The 25879-nt window shown below is 42.6% G+C and overlaps 1 protein-coding gene across 1 annotated transcript in view; it reads right to left on the reverse strand.

Moving 5' to 3' along the window:
- Window positions 1–25879, reverse strand: part of LOC137026726 (cytosolic sulfotransferase 3) — an 88704-nt gene that overhangs the window by 40646 nt on the left and 22179 nt on the right. Inside the window, exon 3 of the mRNA XM_067394159.1 lies at window positions 9199–9327. Within this exon, the coding sequence (XP_067250260.1) occupies window positions 9199–9327 (129 nt within the window). The remainder of the gene's footprint in view (window positions 1–9198; window positions 9328–25879) is intronic.

Here is a 25879-nt window from a genome sequence, read left to right on the forward strand (position 1 = left end):
CCCGTAGATGGCCTGCTTGTGCACTTTAACCTCGCGCAGGAGCAGATCCGTTTCCTTGCTAGAGAAGCATTCAGTTTTTCCGCTTGCAAATTCCGCCATGTAAATAGCAAATCTGCCATGGAGTGAGTGCAACTGGCTTTTAAAGGGAATGGGAGATGAGACTGATTGGTTTATTGCACGTTATGCCCAAAACACACTCATTACTCATTAAGAGAATAGGGACAACCTTCTTAGACCATGTGCCAGGCGCGCAGACCATTTTTCCCGTCGTTAAGCTAGCTAAATTTGTTCACGAGTTCACACTTACAAATAATCAGATAGTAAATAGTATGCGTAGTAGTATGCGTATTTGCCGTGCTGTCCGAGGAGAGGGGCCCCGAGTTCGGTATTTTGGCCCGAACCCAAAGTACTCCCCCAAAAATTGCAAACCAGTGCAGGACAGCAGCCGGAAACATTACTGATGACCCCCAAAAATTGCATTGCGTAGGCTGAATGTGCTGTTTGGAGGGTTAGGTTGAAGGGCTGGGAGAGTTCTCGTCACTGCTTTGGCAGTAAAGGTTAGTTTAGACAGGGCTGAGCTCCTGCGGGAGCGGAGGTGACATCACTGCTGCGGCAGTGGAGAGAATAGCCAGAGAAACTGAGCTCCTGCGGGAGCCGAGGCGACATCACTGCTGCGGCTGCGGCAGTGGAGAGAATAGCCAGAGGAAATGAGCTCCTGCGGGAGCTGAGGCTACATCACTGCTGCGGCAATGGAGAGAAAAGCCAGAGGAACTGAGCTCCTGTGGGAGCCGGGTGACATCACTGCTGTGGTAGTGGAAATATTAGCCAGAGGAACTGAGCTCCTGCGGGAGCCGAGGCGACATCAGTGCTGTGGCAGTGGAGAAATTGGCCAGAAAACTGAGTTCCTGCGGGAGTCGAGGCGACATTACTGCTGCGGCAGTGGAGAGAATAGCCAGAGGAACTGAGCTTGTGTGGGAGCCGAGGTGACATCACTGCTGCAGCAATGGAGAGAATAGCAAGAGGAACTGAGCTCCTGCGGGAGTCGAGGCGACATCTCTGCTGTGACAGTGGAGAAATTGGCCAGAAGAACTGAGCTCCTGCGGGAGCCAAGGCGACATCACTGCTGCGGCAGTGGAGAAATTGGCCAGAAAACTGAGCTCCTGCGGGAGCCGAGGCAACATCATTGCTGTGACAGTGGAGAGAATAGCCAGAGGAACTGAGCTCCTGCGGGAGCCGAGGCGACATCACTGCTGTGGCAGTGGAGAAATTGGCCAGAAAACTGAGCTCCTGCGGGAGCCGAGGCGACATCACTGCTGCGGCAGTGGCAAGAATAGTCAGAAGAACTGAGCTCCTGCGGGAGCCGAGGCGACATCACTGCTGTGACAGTGGAGAGAATAGCCAGAGGAACTGAGTTCCTGCGGGAGCCGAGGAGACATCACTGCTGCGGCAGTGGAGAAATTGGCCAGAAAACTGAGCTCCTGTGGGAGCCGAGGTGACATCACTGCTGCGGCAGTGGAGAGAATAGCCAGAGGAACTGAGCTCCTGCGGGAGCCGAGGCGACATCACTGCTGCGGCAGTGGAGATATTAGCCAGAATAACTGAGCTCCTGCAGGAGCCGAGGGAACATCACTGCTGCTGCAGTGGAGATATTAGTCAAAGTCAGAGTCAAGTTTATTTCTAGAGCACATTTAAAACAACAGAAGTTGACCAAAGTGCTGTACATCCCACATAATAAATCAACAACAACAAAAATAAAATGACATCAAAACGACAAAAAACACACAGCTCTCAAACTGAACTAAAAGCCAAGGAAAATAAATGTGTTTTATTTTATTTTTATTAGCCAGAATAACCAAGCTCCTGCAGGAGCCGAGGGAACATCACTGCTGCTGCAGTGGAGATATTAGCCAGAATAACCGAGCTCCTGCAGGAGCCGAGGGACATCACTGCTGCAGCAATGATAGAAAATTTCCGTTGTATTGGAATGATGGTATTAGTTGAGCTGGATATGGTGGCTTGCAGGTATGTGTGAGAGAACAAGCTGGAGCTGAAACTAGCTGATAGGTGTTCGTTGGGCTTGTTTAACCCTCTGGAGTCTGAGGCTGATTTGGGGCCTGGAGAAGTTTTGACATGCCCTGACATTTGTGCTTTTTTCAGTTGTTCATAAACATATTAATGGAAAAAGTGTCATTACACTGTATTCAGCACAAACTAGGCTACAATAATATGTGAGGAACATGTATGTACATGTTTGTGTTTTTGAAGGAATAACAATTATGCGTGGTTATTGAAAAAACAAAAAACTTAAGTCACTGAAATAAGGCCAAAAAAAGTATAGTAAATCTGTGTTTACAATACTTTAGGGTATTGGAGGTTGTAAACTAGAGTTTTTGCTTCAACATTATGTAAAAATTATGCTGCCTACACCTTCATATAAAACAATATATTGATTTAGTTTTTGTAAGACACTTTTTGCCAAGAAACACAGTATGCGTGGAGGCGTGAATCACCTCTGAATAATGGGCCATTCTCACCTGAGAAGACAAAAGAATTGGATAGTAATGAGCTGAAATGACTTGCATATTAATGAGGCATTTCAGTCAGGTAGGCTGTGAAAAAAACCTTCTGTGATGTCTCAAGCTCATCATGATATATGAAACATACAGAAAAATATTATTACAATATAAAGTAATGGTTTTATATTATACTTTAAAATATAATGTATTTCTGTGATGCAAAGAGTCTGAATATAGGCTTTTAGTTTAAAAGCATGCACATTTGGAGAAATATTGGATTCTCATATGCTTATGTCAATTTTCTATACAGAGGAGTTATATTAATTTAATATTCATTTTCATTACTATGAACGCTGGTGTTTTCAATTCATCTTTGAAGTCGGAGGGCGCTCTCTGTGCATTTTTAGTCCACAAATTCATCTAAAAGAAGAAGAGGCTATTCCATGAATGGAGTTTCCAATTCATACTGCAGCCGGAGGGCGCTAAAGAAACAAAAACTCATCTAAAATTCATCTATAGAAGAAAAGAAAACAGGAACTAACTGCATGTCTTCTAGAGATCGCTAACCATGACTTTTACATCCAGATAAACACTTTTCAAGACAATAAATACACGATTGAGACGATGAATGCATGTATTGCCTCTGAATTTGCATCTGAATAGCGCTGGCTCCGTGGGCGTGGCCGCATTAGCAGATAATGAGCTGAATCACGGACTTCTGACATGGCTCTCTTTTCATACAGATTACATAAACACAGAAGTTTTGTTTTCGATTTGACTTACATGATTTAAAACCTGACATCTTAACGTTTTTTTAGACATAAGTTTAATTTTTCTGTGATTAGTATTCACTAAGTTACAGTTCATTTTCTGAGAATTATCAGATTGGACTTCGTTCAGAGGGAGAGGAGAAATCACGCATCATGTTAGTTTTCTTTATTTTTCAAAAAGCACAACATTGTGTTTTTACTCTGAGTGTATACAAATAAAAGAAGATATTCTATAGTTTCAATTGATATATTACTTATGTCTCTATGACAAAAAAATGACGGAGTATTTTAAGTCTGTTTTGCTGCAATGTGAAAAAAACCTGCAAAACGCGCCGGCGCGTTTTCAGACCTCAGAGTGTTAATATGGAAGTGATTAGATTGGATGTAGTTCTTAAAAGCTTCTGATGACCAGCGACCAAATGTTTGAATCTGATACTGGGAGAGGCCTTTTTGGGTGGCTGTAGTTGCTGCTCCTATGCAGAATGGATTGTAGGGTTCTAGGGGAGGCAGCTTGAAGAATGTAGTTGAGAGAAGTGTTAAGGAGAGTTTTAAGTGGGTGGTTTATGGAAATATCAGCTCTGAATAATAAGCAGTCCCTCCAGAAAAACGCGGGATTTTTTTGTGATTGTTGCGGGCTAAAATGCTTGATTATGCGGCACGTTTTGTTAAAAAATGCGATGGAATATGCGGGATATTTTTGCAATTTTATGCGATGAAATTGCGGGAACTTGCAAAAACTGCGGTTTGATGAAAAACAGAAAAAAATAAAAGGTGATTCCCCCAACACCCTGTTCTCACTAGGCTACTACTTTAATGTAAAAAGTAATTTCCTATTACTTCCTATGATAAGCAAGCATACTAAATCACAGAATATTTAAGTTCTCATTCTGTTTTATTTCAGACCTTAATTAACACATGGCTCAAACTTAACATTGAGTCAAACAAAAGGAATATGAGTTTGTAGAAATGCGCTATATAAAATAAACGTATTATTATTAATATCCAACAACTTCTATAAAAATGAATAAATAAAATATTTTTAAAAATGTGTGCTTCTTCCTGCCTGCTTCCGCTGCTGCTTTAACCATCCTTGGCGGTGGCAAAGTGAAAGTGGTTTTCCAGCGACAACACTGAGTTGCACGGAGTGCAAAATATTTTGCCCCCACTGTCATGTAACACACCGGGAAACTGCTTTGCGCGGTCTTTTGCGCTTATTTTTATTGGCAAATGAGAATGATTTGTGTGCTTCATCATGGTTTCATGGTTTGCAGATGATGTTCACGTCGAGTAACGTTAATTACATCACGTCACAAGGTTCCCATGGCAATAGGGGGAAAATAATGGCGCTTTACTAGTGTGAAGTAAACGCAACATTTTTCAACTTTCTGCTAAGATATATGTGACTTTTTTGCAACGAAAATGCAGGGATTATGAAATCATGCTAGCCCCGCATATATTTTTCTTGCTGAAATCGGCAATTTATGCGGCGAAAGTGCGGCGTATTTGAAAAAATGTGACCCCCGCATAAATATGCGGACTTTGGCTGATTATGCATGAAATCAGGCGATCGCATAATCGCGTTTTTCTGGAGGGACTGAATAAGGTACAGGGGTTGGGAATGGGTCCACCTCTGGTGCCAACAGCTTGAATTTCTAATTTCTGATGTTGTTGGCAACGGGGTTTGGTTCCAAGACTGTAGCATTTGGTGGGATGGGCATCAGTGTTGTAGTAGACAGGGTGAACGGCATTTTGCTTATGGGACAGTGCAAGGAGGAAGAAAGGCCGGGACCAAGGTCGTTAGCAGAGGCATCCTCACGCTCGGGTAGGCCCCTGGAGCCAGGGGAGGTTTGAGGAGGTTAGAAAAGAGGGAAACTGAGAAAGGGAAATTGAGGCGTCCAGGCCTGCACAGTTAGCAGTTACTCTTGCTCGGGTTGGTCCCTGGAGCCTGGAAAGGAACAGGGTGGTTAGAAAGAGGGAAGCTGGGGAAAATAGGACATCTAGGCCTGCGGCGATAGCGGAGGCAGCCTCACGCTAAGGTCCGTAGTTGAACTGTAGACCAAAGACAAAAGAGAGGTAGGGTGAGAGATGGCGGGATGAAATGGCTGAGATGGCTGAGCTTGCTCCGCTAGTAGAGGCATCCTCACGTTAAGAGGGAAGGCATTCACCAAGAGTCCCGGGCATTGTTGGATGGGGTGCAGTGCCGGTGAAAGCCGTGATGTGTGGCTAAGCAGAGGGAGGAGGAAAGTGGGGAATCTGGGGCACGACCCAAGCTTGCTGCTGCTGTGGCCTGACACTTGTTTCTAGCGCATGAATTGAATATACAAGAGTGAGGAGATGTAAGATGAAAGAGTGGCCTTGTGGAATTACTCGCATCATGAAGTTTAAGTAGCTGAGCGAAGATAGTAATTCCTGTTTAGAACAGTTTGGACTGTTTAGGAAGGTGGAAGCGAACATAAATATCCTATTGATTCCTTATGCCATGAGGCCTGGAAATTAACTGTATTCGAGTTAAAGCTCTTATTCAATGCATGTGGCTGGACCCATCGTTTTATCCAGGGCAACTGGAAACCTGAGCTCAGTGAAACTGTGCACAAGTGACTGTCTATACCCCACTTAGAGCTGTGTGCTGCTCTCAATGGAGCTCAGCTTTCCCAGCTATTAACTACAGAGGTCATGATTCTGATTCGCTCCATTAGACTGGTCAGAATCCACCAGTGTGCTCACATGGCTGACCTCCCACTCATGTCGTTACAAGTTGTTTGTAGGAACACAGGTGGCAGATATCCAGGAGATGACGGTGCTATGTCAGATCAGCAGACAACCCAGCGGACGATATCACTCAAGGCAAGCCTCTTCAAAACCTCTCCACTGGAAGCCAATGAAGCCAGGGACCGGCATTCTTCAAGCTGCCACAAGATAGTTGGCCCGAACAGACTCCCTTACTGCTTGAAGAGCCAATCTGTGAATTAAGACAGTCAGCTTTCTCTTGGTTAGTGACCACAACTACACCCCCACTTGAGCCGCAATGCTACGACACACTATCAGAGTCCCTGATTGCCTATGGGCAGAAGCTTCATGGGGCAGCCTACACCTCCAGTGCCGACCTCCAAAGAGACATCCAACAAGTAGTCCTCTGCCGAGCTCAAGCCGAGTCCTTTCCTGATGAGCTAAGACTTCTGAAGTCAGGAAAACCAGTGTCAGCCTCAAACAGACTGGCTTCACTCTCCCCTGAGCTGGACGCTGCTACTGGACTGATCCAAGTAGGATGCAGTCTACGCCATCGTGAGGTACTAGAAGCAGATGCTATACATCCAGTTGTCCTTGACCCACGACATCCAACCACCGAGCTAATCATCAAGGATTATGATGAAAGGCTGCATCATCCCAGAACAGAGTGTTTGTTTGCCAAAATCAGAAGGACATACTGGATCCTAAGGGGCCGTGAAGCTGTCCGTCGGCACCAGCATCAGTGTGCAGAGTGTAGAAAATGGAGAGGATGTCCAGAAATCCCCCTCATGGCCAATCTGCCTCTCACCAGACAGAGATACTTCTGTCCAGCCTTCTACTCAACTGGTATGGACTGTTTCGGCCCCTTCTTGATTAAGATTGGGCGCTGTAATGAGAAGAGGTGGGGCATAGTCATTAAATGTATGACTACCATGGCAGCACATTTCGACCTTCTCACCAGTATCTACTCTGACTCATTCCTGATAGCCCTGCGACGGTAATAGCCCGACAAGGGAAACCATATGAGCTATTATGCGACCGAGGCACCAACTTTAAGGGTTGGGAACGTGAATTAAATGACTCTTTTGCCGCCCTCCAAAATGAGCTACAGAGTCACCTCGCCAGTCATCAGATCAAGTTCATTTACAATCCTTGAAGCGCCCCCCCACTTCGGCGGTTGCTGGGAGAGGGAGATCCACTCATTCAAGAAAGCCCTAAGAGTGACCATCGGGGCTCAAACTGTCACTGAGGAAGTGTTGAGAATACCTACAACCTCAAAGAGGACTGTTCTCAACACTTCCTCAGTGACAGTTTGAGCCCATTGGGTATACCTCCTCAGATGTCACCGACCCTGACCCAATCACCCCGTACTGTTTCCTGATCGGTCACCGAGAAACATCCTTTCCTCAGGTAGTCTACCAAGATTCCAAGGTCCTTAGTCGCCGATGTTGACGCCACACCCAACTGTTCGCAGAGCACTTCTGGAGACATTTCCTAAAGTACTTTTTACCCAGTCTCCAAGCCCGCCAGAAGTGGAAGACAGAGAGGAAGTCACTAGAGATCAGGGACGTGGTCATGATTGTTGATACCCAACTTCCCCATGCCCTTTGGCCAGTAGGCAGAGTTACACAGGTGTTTCCAGGCTCAGATGGTTGAGTCCGGACAGCCAACGTGGATGGCAAGGGTAGGACCTACACACGAGTTGTGGCTCGTCACATCCAGCTTCCAGCCCTACCTGAGGATAACTAGGAAAAGATGTAGACCTTTTGTTTGGTGTCCGAATTTAGTTCCTGAATTCAGGGGAGGCTGTACTAAAGGCCAGGTTGTCTTGATGTTCCGGATGATTCTGACCAATCACAGTGCTTGATGTTACCGCAACCTCACCAGCGCTGAAGCGAATTTGTCAGCAAGATAGTGAGCAGGTGCAGTGTACGTGTGCAAGTGACGAGATCGGGGGCTGCATTCTAACTCAATCATCAGCGCTCTATCATCACAGAATGCAAGTTAATATTGAGTTACAGTGTGCGTGCAAGTAAAGTAAGTGCTTATTGTCCGTATTTCCTGTTTATTGTTAAGAGAATGGCTGCTTATTCTCATGTTATGGAAATAGCAAGTTAGCACATACAGTTTGTATTCCCTGCTTGATTTGGTGTATTCTATGTTATGATGATGTAAGATGCTTGTGTATACTTTGTACATCTTATTATTGTTGAATGTAAGCACTATTGATTATTAACCTGCAGTGACCAGCTGCTTGTCACATGCGCATGCCCTGTTAAAGGGCAATCATGCGCTAATAGCGACCTCTTGTGGACATGTACAGAATAGTCTCTCACTCAATATGGTTTAGCAATGATTTATTAATGTTATTGATATTGACTTAATACTGTCTAATATTCAATTATGTTTATGAAACACCTGTATATATATATTAATAAGTTTATCCTTTTTGTTCAATTGTTTCAGAACCACACATTAAAACCCATCTCAATCAGTTCTGACCAACTGCCTGCTATTTCACACCTATCCAATTTAATATTAATATACATCAATGAACCCCCTCCATGTTATAAGAAGACCAGCACTGGATTTCCCACAGGTTAGTGGGGAAATATATGAATGCTTTTTCCTGGAACTGCCTGATTTGTACTATATAGAGCAAGGAAGAAGTTGCTCAAGTAGCCCATTAGATTTTGAATACAGTGGTCAAAAAATAAATAAAAATGGGAATATTTTTGCCTTGATGCTTAATTACCACAATTAATATAGTAAAATTATCAGTGCTAGATTTGTATATTTACAGTCAATGCATCATAATGTGTACAGCAAAGCCAGCAGAAGACCTCAGCATGTGCTCAGGGAACCTTTGTCACTGTATGTACTTCTGAAGGAATACAGAGAACTGGCTCTGATTTTCGAAACGCAGAGATAACATTAAACTTTACCTTTGCATAGTACAAAGCTGATGATTTAAATCAATCTGTCACAGTATATAAATTGCAGAATATGTGGAAAACAGAATCCATGATGCATCCTTATCAATGCACGACTTTAAAATGTGGAAAATGGCATAGCAAGAATTAAAGGAACAAAAAAATAAGACAGTCAGTGATAATAATAATAATAATAATAAAAACACACATTATGAATTCAGTGTGAACTCTCATTATTCTGTGTTCTCTGACCTGATGGTATCACTTGGAAACATGACTCCAGAAATGGCACTCTCATATAGATAGGCTGGGAAGTCTGGCGCTCTGGAGCATTCTTGCCAAAATACAGAAGGTCAAGAATATACGAAACCCAGGTGGTACCTAGAAGAACATGGGAGAGTAGAAAAACCTTAGAAACACAATGATAACAAGATAAAAGTTAGCCTACATAAAATTACATCAGTAGTACTGCTAGAACATCATCAGTACTACTACTATACGTTACAATATGTGTCTAAAATCTTAGTCTTGTAATTGATAAAATTAGGATCAATTGCAGGTCTGGAATTTTTGGTTACACATGATGATACAATTTTTTGTTGTACATAAAAAAAAGTTAAATTATTTTGAAAAAGCTTTTTCTGAATTTAACATTTAAGGAATTTTCAGTTGGAGACAGAGAAAAAAACATTTAGTATTACCATACCAAAGCCCTATTTTCACAGTCCATACTGTTGTAAGTAACTGGTTAAAGGGGTCATATGATGAGTCAGTGTCAATGTCAGCTTTATTTGAATAGCTCTATTCAAACAACACATGTTGACCAATGTGCTTCACAACATCTCAGTATAAAAACAAATGAATACAATATTAATAATAACAACAATACACACATTAACAATTAAAAAAAAAAAAATCTCAACAAGAGGGATACACCATGGCAAACAAGTGTGTCTTAAGTTTACGTGTACAAAGTCAGCATCCCTGACATACACGGATAAGCTATTCCAGAGTCTTGGTGCTACTGCCGCAAATGCATGATCACCTTTCCGGCTTAACCTGGTCCCTGGAATTTTAAGTAAATTTTGAGTTGTTGATCTCAGTGTTCATCCCGTCTGATGCTCAATTAATAAATCTGATTAATAAGACGGTGCTAGGCCATGCAGGGTGTAACGATGTAGCGGTTATTAATCAATTTATGGGTGGAATATGAACATAATAATTCATAAGGTTTTATGAATCATTATGCACATACCGACCCAAGGGGGAATTAAACATATATTGTGAATCAATTACAACGAATTGTAATTGATTACATATATGTTCAGGTTCAATAATTATTTAGAGAAACTACCAGCTTGTCCAGCAAACCGTTGCTTCTCATAAGATATTATGAACGGAGTTATTCTCTGGCCATGAGAACAACTTGCTATTTATAGCATCAAAGCATAAAACGATCGAAAAAACGTTAAAGTGACTTGGTCTTCAGTTGAAAGAACAAACAGAACAATCGAGTGTGGATAACGTTTCAATATATGCAAACTACGAATACAGAGGTTATACGTCTGAATATATATACAAGAATATACACACCTATGTACAAGAGTGGAAGTAGAGAAGGAAAGAGAGAAGGCAAGTAGCAAACTTACAAACAGTCCTAAGCCAGCACGGAAATCAGTTTCATCATCTAAGATTGAGAAACGGCAGTATACTTGCATTGGTTGTGCGTGTCGAATTTCAGTTTAGCGCTGGTGCGGTTCGTTGGCTTCTTCCGTTCCGCGGGAAGGTTTGAACTGAGGACTTGAGAGTGAGTTTCGCTGGAAGATGGCGGTCCCGAAGCTGAGCGCGATGGCAGCGCGTGGTCACCGGAGACGTCCGAGAGAGACGTGCACGAGGTGCTCATGAGAAAATCGGGAGAACACACAGGAGAATCCTGGTGTTCCTTTTTATGACAGATAGGCCGACACACCTCCTTGAGGTGGAATGGCCAATGACATTGATGTAAAGTTGGCGGGCAAGCTCTTTCTTTGTTTGGTCTCCTAGCTGAATTTGCATACTTAATGACTATCAGATCGGGTTTCGAGATGGAGTACATTCTTCACAGTATCATTAAACACATAGAAAAATGCATTTGTCAGCTATGTGAAATATCTCAGTGAATAGCTCAAGTCTGGAGCTTTACGGAGAGATCAAACTCGATATATCAGAAATGCGTATACAAGAAGTTATGGTTTACAGACATAATTAAAATGCACACTAGCAAAAATACACTCATTTAAACACTAGGAAAACATGCATATGCCCTAAATACATGATGGATATATTTTGGCATAGTTGTATTTTACATATACAGTCAAAAGTGTATGTTTGTGTGTTTCTGTATGTGTTTGTGTGTGTGTGTGTGTGTGTTGGAATGTGTTCTGGACAGTCTCTGGGGGGTAGTGTTCCTTTGAAGTCACCAAAGTGAGGAAGTTGGAGTTTTCTGTTTACCCTCACAGGTCCACAAACCTGCCGAAAGTCACAGCCGTCCGGAGACGATTTAGTAATTTATAAACAAAGTTCATCAGGTTAAAAGCATTCTGAAAACTCCAAAGTTTATTGACTCTGAACGGATCCATCCAGACGTTACAAGAGATTTATATACCCATATGGAAAAGTTTTGTTAAAAACATATGTGATTCTTATATGTTCCAACAGAATATTATAAGGGACATATATGCTGCAAAAACCGCATATACAAATTGCATAATATTTTTGTATTTTCAATCCTATTTGTCATATATGTCCCACATATAACTAAAGTCTTACAGATTTTCATGATGTAAAAACATAGGAAAATAATGCAAATTTAATAGGCCTATGAATGTCCACCATATCTCTTAAGATGTGTATAAAACATAGTACATCAGTATAAGGCTGTACTTCACTCATGCCCTCGCTCTTATCTTGTCCTAAGTGGAGCCCTACATATATTAATTACAAAATTAACATTTTAATTACAAAACTAATGAATTAGATTAACATTTTAATGTGGGATGACACTTGGTGACTTTAGTCGCATTAGCTATGTGAACACAAAAATCATGGACATGATTCAAATATGTTAAAGGGTCAGGAGAAATAGTCACACTTGGCTCCTTCGCGGTTAAAAATGACTGCCATAGGAAATAAATGGGAAATACGAAAACATGCAAAAACTCTGAGAATGTTTTGGTGGTACAAACTACAAATAAACCACTGTGCAGAAAAAAGTGCACAACAATGAAGGGGTCACGCTCTGAAATATCAAAAGTGCAAAACAGACACATCCACCCCACACTAGTGTGACTATAAAACAGAGCAAGTTTTTACAAATGGGAAATAATCAAGAAAATCAAGAATTCAGCCGCTCTGCAGGAATATGCACTATGCAAAAAGCAGCAAGAAGTTTACACACGCACTCAAATGAACTGGCAGTGTTGGGGAAGCTACTCTGAAACTGTAGTTTGACAAGCTACAAGCTACTCATAAATTAAAGTAGTTAAACTACTGTCAAGCTACCCTTTTGAAAAAGTAGTTAGCTACATTGAAACTACTTTTTTTTTTTTTTTTTTTTTAATGACATAGCTTATTACAAATAACTGGATAACTGTTCATAAAGAATGTTTAAGTAAGATGTTTGGAGTTTAAAACAAAGCAACGCACTACAATTATGATTTCAAAGCGTACTATTTTATTTTGTAAACTATATCAAAAGATACAATACTCAAATGTAGCCTATATCTCACACTGACTCTCTTTGCATGCTTTATATATAATACATTCAGAATTTTAATATAAATTTTGTTTTTCATGCTATGAGTGTTACGGGTGTTGGTAGAGAGATGAGGCTGATACGGATTTCCACAAACACTTAACACTTTTAATGAACAGAAGGCAGAGCAAACCAAACACACACTTAACTCAAACAGAGAACGGACAGGGAGTGTAGGGAGTGAGTGCCATATAAAGGGAGTGATGATGTCCAGGTGCAGGTGATGAGTGATGATGAGGAGCTGACGAGGGAAGTGAGTGCAGGTGACGAAGCAGGAGGATCATGGGAAATGGAGTCCAGGGGAACAAGGGATCTGTAACAATGAGAGGACCGACCACCAATTGCACTCTGCAGTTTCAGAAGTGATTTCTACATATAAATGCAGGATTCATGCTCAAAATTGCTACCATAACCATAACACGGGACAAAAATATGCAATAATAAGAATAAGAATAAGCAATGTAAATGCAGACTAGAAAAATATTAGAATTTTTGTATCAATATTTTTGAAATTCTATTCCAATTATTTGTAAAATTACTTAATCTTAAATGTCTCACTATACATTGCCTTAGTCAAATTTTGTTACACACTTTTAGCAATTTATAACTAAACCATCACTGATTAAACATAGTTACTAGCTTCTTATTGTTCAGTTTATTTAATTGAAGTACCTTACTACACAAAAAATATGGTTTAAATAACGGCTAATATGCCCTTACTAGCCTATTTAAGTTGATCATTAATTACTAGTGTGTATGTGCGTAACATGCATAATTGTGGACCCTTAAAATAAAGTATTAACACATCTCCTTTGAGATCTGCCTCCCTCCCCTTCAGGTACAGTCATTTATGTTCATCTGTTTATATTTATTGAGGTAAGAAGACAAATATCTAAGAAAATGAATGTGTATCATTTCCATCTCTTGTTTCTTGTTTCTTGACAGACCGAAAGGAAAAGGACAGTGATTCCCAAACCACAGAGAAATTAATGACTGTTGATGAGTATCAAGCACAACCTCAACAGAGACTCAGAAGAGGCTGAAAAAATGGAAGAAAACGAAAAATTGAGAAATGATGACAAAAAAGTAAGAAAAATGCACATACTAGTTATTTTACTGTTGTGGTGAATCAGCAGCCAGCTATCAAACTGTTTGGTGGATTACTTTAGTAGTTCTTACTGTCTTTGCACTTCAAACTTTCACATTTTTTGTGAAACTGCTATTGTTTCAATATTATTATTCAACTTGCTATGTTAAGTTAAGACAAAGAATTTAATAATTATTGGTAATTAATTGCATTATCAAGTATATGACAAGAAACCTGAAAGTTTTCCAACCTCTAACATCTGGCATGATGGCTTTGTAAAACGCATCATTAACATTAAATTCATCAGCTTAGATGACCATATGTACACATAGTAAATAGGTGTAAGAGATTGCTTTATCATATTTTATTTTGCTATATTTTTGTTGCTAGAGCTACCAAATCTGTTAAATGAAGTGAAGATGGCCCTGAAGTCTCTGTTTGTCAGCATCAGTCACATAACTTGGAAGATGGGACAGGATTTGCCACAGAGTAATTACAGAGCCCTTCCAACAGAACAGGTAGTGTACTAGTTTATCTAGTCAATGAAGTGCTGAAACCCTGTTGTTGTTGTTGTTGTTGTTGTTATTACTATATTCAATGTGATCCAGTGGGAGTAAGTTTAGGTTAAAGGATTAGTTCAGTTTCAAATGAAAAATATAGCTGCAAGCAGCAATTCGGGGCCAAGCCCCAGAAGGGGCAGTAGCGAAATACGGAGCAGGAAGAGCAAAAACAGCAGAAATTGAATGTACATGCAAAACAGCTGGTTCAGAAGGACAGGTTGAAATGAAATGAAAATCAATAGAAGTTCAGAGAATGAACAGGGAATGAACTAAAAACACTTGTATCTCATTCAAGAGGAATAAAGATTAGTACAATGCTTATTTGGATAAAAAAGGTATCAAAATGACTCATTACACACAATTGTATAAAGGAACCCCACACGGGATTCAAACCCACGACCTCCGAGTCCAGTGTCCATTCCTCATCTCATTGCACCACTGTGCAGGTGAATGTTGGCACACCTGCCGAAGTTCATTAGTTCATGTGAAAATGAACTCAAAATGAAGAATTTTTATAAAACTGCACTGAATGTTATATTTAATAACTACTTTAGATCATTCTGCAGCTCATCATGCTGTAGCGCAATACAGAGCAGGAAGAGGAAAAACAGCAGAAAATGAACAAACATGAAACAGCTGGTTCAGAATTACGGGCGAAAATGAACTCAGAATGTACATAAGCTTAGATGAAAATGAACACAGCATGAAACAAAAAGCATTTATTTCTAATCCAAGAGGCAGTAAAGGAATCAAAACACACTATTTCATAAAACCGCTCCACCTGGGATTCAAACCCACTATCTTGGGGTGCAGAGCTCATCAGGTAACTGGCTTTACACATTGAGCTACTTGAGGATGCACATTCAACAATCTGTGGAAGAGAACTTTTAGTGTAAGAAAGAATTTACAAAAAAGCATTACTTAGCATGCTAACCATATTAGCATGCTAAGCTAACTTAATGCTAATGAAGCTCATGGTTAACTTGATAGCTGAAGAGCCACATTAAAGAGAATGACAACTGGTTAGCATGCTAAGCAATTAGCATGCTAAGCTAACTAGCATAAGACAACAAACACAAGCAAGGTCACATTCAGAGATGAATATCTTGGGAATGGTAGCGAATATCAAAAATCCATTCAGTCATTTCTGTGCGGCTCAGACCAAAGATCACCTGATCAAAGTTTGGACAAAATTGGACAAATTTTGAAGGAGGAGTAGCGAAAAAACGGAATACTGTACTTTTCAAAATGGCCACTACTGTACTGGGTGGAGACTTAATGTAAGATATTGAATGTGATCAGTATGAAGAGAGGAATCAGTTGTATTGACATTCATTTTTCTGGAACAAAGGGTTCAAAAGTTATAACCTTTACAAAAGTGAATATTTGAACTGGTGGTGGCGCTATAGACTTAGTCCTAGATACTCCAAAGTTGGTCAAATTACTTTTAATTACTATCACTACAAGCATGCCAAATTTGATAATTTTCCTTCTTATGGTTCATTGATTACCATACAGGGGGAAGAAGAATAACTACGAATTTGGACATAAAGGAATTGCATGTGATAGCTTCAGATTAGACCAGTTTTAGGCAGAATGCCTAGAACAGACACAAGTTCTGCATCTTTTCCTGCCACAGTACCTCATGCGGTCTGGGCATGTGTCACACTGAGTTTCGAACCCACGATGCAGAGCATTCGGGATCCGTGGCGTAACACATTGAGCTAATCAGCCATGCAAGTTCATCAGTATGCTAAGCAGAGGTTTCAGTGTGAGAAAGAGTTCACAAAAAAAAAAGCTTCATAGCATGTTAACCATATTAGTATGCAAAGTTATTTAATGCCAACTAAGTTTTGGTTAACCTGTTGACTGAAGACCACATTAGAAAGAATAGCAATAGTTTAGCATGCTAAGCAATTACTGTGCTAAGCTAACTAGCATAAGACAACAAACACAAGCAAGGTCACATTCAGAGATGAATATCTCGGAAATGGTAGTGAATATCAAAAATCTGTTCAGTCATTTCTGTGCGGCTCGGTCCAAAGATCATCTGAGCTGATTTTGGACAAAATTGACCAAATTTTGTAGGAGGAGTAGCGAAAAAACTGTTTTTGATTTAATTCAATATGGCAGACAGGTACATTTAAGGAAAATGACAAATGACACATTGTCGGAATCGGCATAAACCAGGGAATAAAATGACATAAAGCAGACAAATTTTGGATAATGTTTTCGAAAGTTATAAGCAATTTTGCAAAAATCATTATATCTGTGGAACACTAGGTGGCGCTGTGCTGAAACTTCTCATGTACCTTCAGGACACTCTGATGGTCATATGTACCAAATTTTGTGATGATATGTCAAATTGTTTAAAAGTTATTGCAATTTATGACAAAATTCAAAATGGCGGACACGTGGTTCATCCGATGTTGACGAATTTGATATCCTCGGATTCGGCATGGCACAGGGAATCCATAGACACCAAGATCTTGATTTTCTAATAAAGTGTTCAAAAGTTATTGGCCAAAATAGCCATTTTTCAGATCTCATGACCTGTAGGTGGCGCTGTTCCCAAATTTGGCATGGAACCTCAGATCATGGTCTTGATCAAGTGTACCAATTTTAGTTTTGATTGCTCAAAGTTTGGCCGAGATACAGCCTCTATAGCAATTTTGGGTCAACCTCGTTAACTTCGTGACATCATAACTTTTGAACAAAGATGAATAAAAAAAATCTGTTCAGTCATTTCTGTGCGGCTCAGACCAAAGATCACCTGATCAAAGTTTGGACAAAATTGGACAAATTTTGAAGGAGGAGTAGCGAAAAAACGGAATACTGTACTTTTCAAAATGGCCACTACTGTACTGGGTGGAGACTTAATGTAAGATATTGAATGTGATCAGTATGAAGAGAGGAATCAGTTGTATTGACATTCATTTTTCTGGAACAAAGGGTTCAAAAGTTATAACCTTTACAAAAGTGAATATTTGAACTGGTGGTGGCGCTATAGACTTAGTCCTAGATACTCCAAAGTTGGTCAAATTACTTTTAATTACTATCACTACAAGCATGCCAAATTTGATAATTTTCCTTCTTATGGTTCATTGATTACCATACAGGGGGAAGAAGAATAACTACTAATTTGGACATAAAGGAATTACATGTGATAGCTTCAGATTAGACCAGTTTTAGGCAGAATGCCTAGAACAGACACAAGTTCTGCATCTTTTCCTGCCACAGTACCTCATGCGGTCTGGGCATGTGTCACACTGAGTTTCGAACCCACGATGCAGAGCATTCGGGATCCGTGGCGTAACACATTGAGCTAATCAGCCATGCAAGTTCATCAGTATGCTAAGCAGAGGTTTCAGTGTGAGAAAGAGTTCACAAAAAAAAGCTTCATAGCATGTTAACCATATTAGTATGCAAAGTTATTTAATGCCAACTAAGTTTTGGTTAACCTGTTGACTGAAGACCACATTAGAAAGAATAGCAATAGTTTAGCATGCTAAGCAATTACTGTGCTAAGCTAACTAGCATAAGACAACAAACACAAGCAAGGTCACATTCAGAGATGAATATCTCGGAAATGGTAGTGAATATCAAAAATCTGTTCAGTCATTTCTGTGCGGCTCGGTCCAAAGATCATCTGAGCTGATTTTGGACAAAATTGACCAAATTTTGTAGGAGGAGTAGCGAAAAAACTGTTTTTCATTTACTTCAATACGGCAGACAGGTACATTTAAGGAAAATGACAAATGATACATTGTCGGAATCGGCATAAGCCAGGGAATAAAATGACATGAAGCATACACATTTTGGAAAGTGTTTTCAAAAGTTATAAGCGTTTTTGAAATAATCATTACATCTGTGGAACAGTAGGTGGCACTGTGCTGAAACTTCTCATGTACCTTCAGGACACTCTGATGGTCATATGTACCAAATTTTGTGATGATATGTCAAATTGTTTAAAAGATATCGCAATTTATGACAAAATTCAAAATGGCGGACACGTGATTCATCCAATATTGACAGAATCGGTATCGTCGGATTCGGCATGATCCAAGGAATCCATAGACACCAAGATCTTGATTCTGACAAACTGTTCAAAAGTTATTGGCCAAAATAGCCATTTTTCATATCTCATGACCTGTAGGTGGCGCTGTTCCCAAGTTTGGCCGAGATACAGCCTCTATACTAATTTTGGGTCGACCTCGTTAACTTCGTGACATCATAACCTTTGAACAAAGATGAATAAAAAAAATCTGTTCAGTCATTTCTGTGCGGCTCAGTCCAAAGATAATCTGATCAAAGATTGGACAAAATTGGACAAATTTTGAAGGAGGAGAAGCGAAAAAAACAAATACTGTACTTTTCAAAATGGCCGCTACTGTAATGGGTGGAGACTTCATGTAAGAAGTTGAATAGCATCAGCATGAAGAGACGAATCAGATGAACTAAATTTAATTTTTCTATGACAAACAGTTCAAATGTTAAAACCGTTAGAATGTTGAAATTTTGAACTGGTGGTGGCGCTATAGAGTTGGTTCTAGAGACTCCAAATTTGGTCCAATCACTATTCATGAGCATCTCTACAACTGTGCCAAATTTCATAATTTTCTCATGTTCCGTTGATAGGGCTGCCATAGACTCCCATTCGGGAGGAAGAATAATAATAATAAAAGGGAAAACGTACAATTACAATAGGGGCTACAGCCCCTTCGGGGCTTGGCCCCTAATTAGCCTAAGCTTTATTAACCCTCAAGCTGTCCTAGGTGTATATGACTTTCTTTTTTCTGATGAACACAATCTGAGAAATATTAATAAATATTCTGATGCATCCAAGCTTTATAATGGCAGTGAACGGGATCAATGAGTATAAGGCTGAAGAAAGTGCCTCTATCCATCATAAACGTACTCCACGTGGCTCCAGGGAGCTTAATAAAGGCCTTCTGAATCGAAGTGATGCATTTGTGTTAAAAAATTTAACAATATTTAACAAGTTATGCAGTAAAATATTTAGCTTCCGCCAGACCGCAATCCATATTCAAGTTACGAAGAAAGTGTAAATTGGCATCACGTCAGTTACATTTTTTTCCGTAAGTTTATTAGGGAAGGTGTAGGACATAGTGTAAGCTTTGTGAACTGCAAGAGTTTTACACTTTCTTCGTAACTTGAATATGGATGGCAGTCTGGTGGAAGCTAGATATTTTACTTCATAACTTGTTTAAATATGAATATTTTTTTTACACAAACGCATCGCTTCGCTTCAGAAGGCCTTTATTAGGCCCCCAGAGCTGTGTGGAGTATGTTTATAATAGATGAATATGGATGGAGGCACTTTCTTCAGCCTTATACTCATTGATCACTATCACTGCCATGCCATTATAAAGCTTGGATGTGTCAGGATATCGATTAATATTTCTCCAATTGTGTTCATCAGAAAGAAGAAAGTCATATACACCTAGGATGGCTTGAGGGTGAGTAAAGCTTGGGATAATTTTCATTTCAAAGTGAAATAATCCTTCTAAGTTTCTTGCTCCGTGCCACAATAGTAGCAATTCCTGTCAAACTCACAACTTTCTGGTTCCATTTGGAAGTCCAGATCCCCAAACATGCTGCTGTTGATTTGTCTAACTTGATATGTAGTTATGGACTGTGGGCCACTTTGCTTCCTAATATCATCAATGTTTTGCCTTTTATTTGTTTGTCTCACAGGAGCAACGTTGCAGAAAGTGTCCTCATGTGGTGCCTGCCAGCATTGGTACAGCAATTAATGCCAAACTTACTGAAATTAGAGGGAAGAATACACAAAAACATCTGAAAACCTTAATGGTCTTTGATGATTGATAGCCGTGACAATGTGTTCAAGGTATTTTGTTGTTGTTGTTGGAGTGTGTTTGTGTGTGTGTTACAATACAGACGGCACGGAGGCAGATGTAAAAGCAAGTATGGCAGTTTTATTGATATCAGCAGAGATCAGGTGAGTAAATGGTAAATGGAGAGTTTGATGAGATGATAGGAGAATGATACTGTCCTTTGTGGTTTGTAGATGGAGTTCTTGGAAGATGATCCAGATGACTGAAGACGGGGAACACTCACACACACGGAGAAGCACACAGGAGGATGACTGGAGACACTAGAGACACTGGAGACGTTGGAAGCAGGTAAGTAGCAGATAGGAGTCCTTGAGGTAAGTATACATTAGTCTGTGATACGTACGAGACCGGACAATGACTGTGTGTGTGAGTGTGGCAGATATAGTGCTGGTGATTGCTGTGATGATGACGTGCAGGTGGCGGTGATTAGAACTCCGGTGATTGGGTGCGTGGGTATTGCAGGGAGGTGGAACCTGACGTGTCTGTGACAGCACCCCCCCTCCCACGGCCCGCTCCTGAGGGCCGAAGACCCCGACCTCGTGGTGGCCGATCTCGAGGGCATGGGGGCAGGTCTGTCCGGGTGGCTGGTGTGGAAGGCTTGTAGCAGGTTGGGGTCAAGGATGTCGTTTCTCGGGACCCACGACCGCTCCTCTGGCCCGTAGCCCTCCCAGTCGACGAGGTATTCCAGGAGACCACCACGGCGCCGGGAGTCCAGAATTTCACGAACCTCGTATGCAGCTCCATCCTCCAGAAGAAGTGGAAGGGGGGGCTCGGCGGCTGCCACGTCAGGTTCTGTGGAAGGAGAGACAGAAGGGTGGTGAGGTTTTAGCAGGGAAACATGGAAAGTGGGATGAATTTTGTATTGTGGAGGGAGCTGGAGACGATACGTGACGGGGTTGATCTGCTTGATGATGGTGAACGGGCCAATGAAGCGGGGACTCAGCTTTCTGCATGGCAGACGCAGTCTGATGTCCCTGGTCGACAGCCAGACCTTCTGCCCTGGCTGGTAGTTGGGAGCGTTGGAGCGACGAAGGTCGGCTGTCATCCTGCGTCTGCGCAGGGCCCTCTGCAGCTGATGGTGGGCTGAGTCCCATACCCTCTCGCTCTCCCGGAACCAGTAGTCGACAGCCGGAACGTTGGAGGGTTCCCCGTCCCAGGGGAACAGTGGGGGTTGGTAACCAAGTACGCATTGAAAGGGTGTTAATCCGGTGGAAGGCTGATTGAGGGAGTTCTGGGCGTACTCGGCCCAACCCAGGTACTGGTTCCAGGAGTCCTGGTGGCCATGGCAGAAGGTACGCAGGAAGCGGCCGATCTCCTGGATCTTCCGTTCCGTCTGCCCGTTCGTCTGAGGGTGGTATCCGGAAGACAGACTTACGGTCACACCCAGGAGGGACAGGAAGGCTTTCCAGACTCGGGAGATGAACTGGGGCCCTCTGTCAGATACAATGTCCTCGGGAATTCCATAGTAACGAAAGATGTAGTTGAACATTAGTTCTGCAGTGGTTAGAGCGGTAGGTAGACCTTGAAGAGGAATTAGCAACCCGGGTGGAGGCATTGGAGGAGGGCAGAGTTTCCTCGGACCACTGGATGGGACTCACGAAGAGGGATTCTGGAAGAATGGGTTCTGGAGTTTCATTTTTCTCATCAGGAGCATGGAGATGGGATAAGGCATCAGCCTTGAGATTCTTGGAGCTAGAACGATAGGAGATAGTGAAGTCAAATCTTGATAAGAACATAGCCCAGCGAGCTTGACGAGGGTTCAATCTTTTAGCAGCCTTGAGATACTCCAAGTTTTTATGGTCGGTTAGCACTTGGAAAGGGTGTTTGGCTCCCTCCAGCCAATGCCTCCATTCCTCCAATGCGAGCTTGACGGCCAGGAGCTCACGGTCACCGATGTCGCAGTTGACCTCCGCCGGGTTGAGCTTACGGGAGAAGAAGGCGCATGGATGGAGTCTACTTGGTTGCCCCTGCTGCTGGGAGAGGACCTCTCCAACTCCTGTGGTGGATGCGTCCACTTCCACGACGAAAGGAAGGTCAGGGTTAGGGTGGACGAGGAGGGGAGCGATGGTGAAGGCGTGTTTGAGGGCTTCGAAGGCTTTGTGTGGCATCTTCGGACCAGGACAGAGACTTGGGCTGATGTCGAAGGAGGTTGGTTAGTGGACAGACGATGGAACTGTAGCCTTTGATGAATCGGCGGTAGAAATTGGCGAAGCCTAGGAAGCGTTGGAGTTCTTTTATGGTTGTAGGTGTGGGCCAGGACCTGATGGCATCTACCTTCCCCTCGTCCATCCGGATGCCACTGTGATCAATGAAGTATCCCAAGAAGTGGACAGATGACTGGTGGAAGGAGCATTTTTCCGCCTTGAGAAACAGTTGGAACTGCCGTAAGCGCTTGAGGACCTCCGCAACGTGGTGGCGATGTTCGGCCATGCTCCGGGAGTAAATGAGGATGTCGTCGATATACACCAACACGAACTTGTGGAGAAACTCCCGGCGCCTCATGAATGAAATCCTGGAATACGGAGGGGGCGTTGACTAGTCCATAGGGCATGACCAGGTATTCGTAATGGCCGGTGGCGGTCACTCGTCCTCCTCGCGTATCCGGATGAGGTTGTACGCGCTGCGGAGGTCCAGCTTAGTGAACACAGTGGCACCACGGAGATGTTCCAGGGCCGCTGGGACGAGGGGAAGTGGATAACGGAACTTGATGGTTATTTTGTTGAGAGACCGGTAATCAATACAGGGCCGCAAGCCTCCGTCCTTTTTGGCCACGAAGAAGAAGCTGGAAGCAGCAGGGGAAGTAGACGGGTGGATGTATCCTTGATTAAGGGATCTCTTCAATATATTCCTCCATGGCCTTCTCCTCCGGCGCTGAAAGGGGGTAGATCCTTCCCCGTGGCACTGGCTCACCCGGTAGCAGATCGATGGCACAGTCCCATGGCCGGTGTGGAGGTAGTTTGGAGGCACGTTGCGGGCAGAAGACGTCGCTGAAGGGGGCGTAACAGGATGGGATGTCGATGGATCATTTCTCAATGGGGCTCTCGATGGAGGTAGCGCAGACAGTGATATCTTTTGGACGTGGAGAAGGAGGAACAGGAAACTCGGAGAAACAGTTGGAGAAGCAGTTTTCGCCCCACTTCAGGATCTCGGCCGTGCGCCAGGAGATGGTGGGGCTGTGTTGTTCGAGCCACGGGCGCCCTAGAACAACGTCAGCGGTGGATTCCTCCAGAACCAGCAGGTGAATATCCTCGACGTGTAGGATCCCTACACGGAGTTGTAGCGGTCCCACACAGCGACTGATCTTCTTGCGGCCTAGGGGCTTTCCGGTGATGGAATGGACTTGGTAGATGGACGGCGAGGGCGAGGTTTTGAGCTTGAGTTGACGGCAGAGGGCACCGGAGATGAAGTTCCCGGCTGACCCTGAATCGAGGAGCGCGACAACTGGAACAGATACATTTACAGCAGTAAGGTTTACAACAGTGGTGAGTGGTTTCATCTTTTTTATGGAGGGAATGATGGCACTCACCAGAGGTCTTGGAGGACGGATTGGGCATGCAGAGAGCACATGCCCAGGAGAACCACAGTAGAGGCATAAATTCAGGGTCAGCTTTCGTTGACTTTCGGTAGGGGAGAGACGAGAGTTGTCAATTTGCATGGGTTCGCTGGCTGGTTCTGGGGAGCTGACGGGTTCGGACCGACGGAGGAGGGAGTGTGGAAGTGGCTGGCCCTGGTGTTCTTCGAGACACGACTGCATACGAGTGCCTACGCGGATGGCGAGTTGGATGAAGCGTTCGAGGCCGATGGTGTCCTCGTATGCAGCGAGATGTAATCGCAACTTCGGCTCCAACCCCTGGTGGAAAGAGGTGATGAGGGCTTGTTCATTCCATCCGCTGCTGGAAGCCAGAGTACGGAACTGCAAGGCATAATCACTCACAGAGTTAGATCCTTGTTTCAAATTATAGAGTTTCTCACCGACTGATGAATCCGAGAGGGGTTTTCCAAAGACTTCGCGGAAATGAGAGACGAAGGCTGGATAGGATTTCACCACGGAGCCTTTCTGAATCCAGAGTGCGTCCGCCCAGCGGAGAGCTTGGGTCTGGTTGGCTCATGCTAATATCCTGTCGTTTTGAAGGTCCGGTCTTCTGTTACAATACAGACGGCACGGAGGCAGATGTAAAAGCAAGTATGGCAGTTTTATTGATATCAGCAGAGATCAGGTGAGTAAATGGTAAATGGAGAGTTTGATGAGATGATAGTAGAATGATACTGTCCTTTGTGGTTTGTAGATGGAGTTCTTGGAAGATGATCCAGATGACTGAAGACGGGGAACACTCACACACACGGAGAAGCACACAGGAGGATGACTGGAGACACTGGAGACACTGGAGACGTTGGAAGCAGGTAAGTAGCAGATAGGAGTCCTTGAGGTAAGTATACATTAGTCTGTGATACGTACGAGACCGGACCATGACTGTGTGTGTGAGTGTGGCAGATATAGTGCTGGTGATTGCTGTGATGATGACGTGCAGGTGGCGGTGATTAGAACTCCGGTGATTGGGTGCGTGGGTATTGCAGGGAGGTGGAACCTGACGTGTCTGTGACACAAACATTGTTAAAACCCTTTCTAAAGATCTGCAAATCTTATTTGGATTTTTTTTTTTTTAACAACAAATCCAGTTGTAGCCTATATAAATATTAATTACATTAAATATTATAACAAGTACAGAAGTAATTACTCTATGAATTCTCTAAAATACTCTAAAATTGAAAAGACATTTAAAAATTCAAAACAATGTGTGAAAAGAAGCAATGCTAAATGTGAGGTTCTGAGGTAAATATTAAAACAGGGCCTTTGGCACTCGGGATCAGCATTCATGCATGTCCAGATCACACACTGGAATTCAGTTCTTCCAGAGACTTCCGGTTCAACGCTGCTCAACGCTGTTGCCTGCTGTCTGACCTACGCTCGGAGCTTCGTGGAGTTTATCCTAAATCCTTCTCTTTATTCCTATTCACATAATATAACTTTCTTATTTTTCACTAGATTACTTAACCTTGTCGATTTAATGACGGATTTATCCGATGTATGTTATTCTGATCTGTCCTCGCCAGATCGGGAAGCTGTGGAGACGTTGCTGCCCGGCATTCATCGATCCACCGCGAGGTACAGCGTCCCGCACATCACCCTTGCCCCAGGCACCGGGAAGCGACCGAGACATCCAGCCAGCGAGTCCCGTGTGCGTTGCAGTTTTTCGGACGGCGTTCATCAAACACACGGTCAGTCATGTCCGACGATTATCATGTGTATTAAATGCAACATGTACAGCTTAGCTCTTTCTGTCAGCAGTGAGACTTACACATGTGATAAATGCAGGGATATTGTCAGGCTGACAGAGAGAATCTCAGAATTAGAGACACGCATCCAAACTTTAATTGAGGATAGTGAGAATGAAAGGGCCTTAGATACTGCTTTGGATGCGACTAGCCTAGTAAACACTGCACATTCGGTTCCGGTTGTAGAAGCCACGCAGCAGGCTAACTGGGTGACTGTGAGGCGGCATAATGGCAAGAACAAACACCACTCTTCCGTTCCGATTAGAACATCAAACAGGTT

This window comes from Chanodichthys erythropterus, chromosome 9 (assembly GCF_024489055.1).
Source record: "Chanodichthys erythropterus isolate Z2021 chromosome 9, ASM2448905v1, whole genome shotgun sequence".
NCBI classification, from domain to species: domain Eukaryota; kingdom Metazoa; phylum Chordata; class Actinopteri; order Cypriniformes; family Xenocyprididae; genus Chanodichthys; species Chanodichthys erythropterus.